At 53.1% G+C, this 1280-nt stretch overlaps 1 protein-coding gene across 1 annotated transcript; it reads right to left on the bottom strand.

Moving 5' to 3' along the window:
- Nucleotides 1-587: 587 nt before the first annotated feature.
- On the bottom strand, nt 588-1019 carry CTAM01_17344 (uncharacterized protein; the record flags this gene model as incomplete). The annotated part of the gene is made up of 1 exon (XM_060533329.1): nt 588-1019. The coding sequence occupies one exon, from the start codon at nt 1017-1019 to the stop codon at nt 588-590; it is 432 nt and encodes a 143-aa protein (XP_060372093.1).
- Between the last annotated feature and the right edge of the window lie 261 nt (nt 1020-1280).

The raw sequence follows: 1280 nt of genomic DNA, 5'->3' as shown, positions 1-1280 counted from the left end.
AATTTTCTTTCCAACAGGTGAGTGAGTCTCAGTGAACTAAGAATCGCATAAGCCACCCTACGTACATAGCGGCCCTACGCTTTACAGGGGTCAGCGAAAAGGGATTCATCTCATATTCAATACACTTCTCTCTTTCCGCACGGACGTTTGATATCTTGGCACCAACACAGTCTGGCTTAGTACGGGAGTACTTAGCCCAGAAAAACCTTAAGTTGACAGGGGTGCTCCATCCATGGTTTGGAGCAAACATTGGCTTTGGTGTCATCACCAGCAGGGATTCTAAGTAGATTGGAAAGCCAGTCCTGGATTACCTAACCTCGGATTACCCAACCTCTATTATTGGAGATGGAGAGCGTGCCCAAGTGTGTGGGTCGGTCGTCGAATGACGTGTATTGTGTTTGGCATGTATGTCTGCAAGCCAGGGTTTGATACACACTGTGTAAGCATCAAAAACGGCTTATGTGTCTGTGCGGAAAGAGATCAGAGAGTTGAAGAAGGTGAAGGCCTTTTCGCGGACTCCTGTAACCTCTGCATGACGCCGTCGCGCCAGAATCTCCTTAAACAGCTTTGACACCTCGCCTTATTTATCAGACATGTCCCGTGTTCAGTTCCCCTCCATATCTTGCAAGCCGGATTCGCTGAGAAACCCGGCAAAAGAACCGGTGGATCTTGAAGGAACTCCTGTCAGGTCGGTAGGCACGTGCGGCAGCAATTGTTCGCGTCTGTGGAACTTTCGGCTGGTAGCTTAAAGCTGCCATTTCGGCTGCCGCCGTACCCTCCTTCCGCGCTTCGCCCGATAACTCCACCTCCAACCTGTTCTGACCAGGAATGGTATCGCTTGACTGTCCTTCCAGTGTATCCAGCTCGCTGTCACCAACTGACACAAACGTAGACGCGCAAGCTTCCATCCCGAAGATGTCGCGCAAGTCCATCTCAGGCAGCCCGAGGAAAGAACCTTCCTCAGCCGCGCCGATCGCACTCGCAGTGTCAGCGTCGCTCATGGAAAAATCCTCCATCATGCCCTCGCCATCGTGGTTGAGCGGTGCTAATTCCGTCCGTTATTCATGTTCTGCTGGGTTGCTGGGGGTTTCGCCTACATCAGCGTCGTCTTGCCGGACGCCCGATACAGTGCCGCCAAAAACAGCGGCGCCGTCGTCATCGGCCTCAATTTCGTGTGGGGCATCCACATCCCCACTTGCGACTTCCTTCGCCGTTGCGACTTCGTATCCCACGGTATCGGGCGTTCCCCGCATGCTGCTTCCGACCACCCCCACTTCGAT

The sequence above is a fragment of the Colletotrichum tamarilloi genome (assembly GCF_030869305.1).
Source record: "Colletotrichum tamarilloi strain Tom-12 chromosome Unknown Scaffold_526.1, whole genome shotgun sequence".
NCBI classification, from domain to species: Eukaryota; Fungi; Ascomycota; class Sordariomycetes; order Glomerellales; family Glomerellaceae; genus Colletotrichum; species Colletotrichum tamarilloi.
The sequence above is the reverse complement of the archived record's forward strand: the minus strand, read 5'-3'. Positions and strand labels throughout refer to the sequence as shown.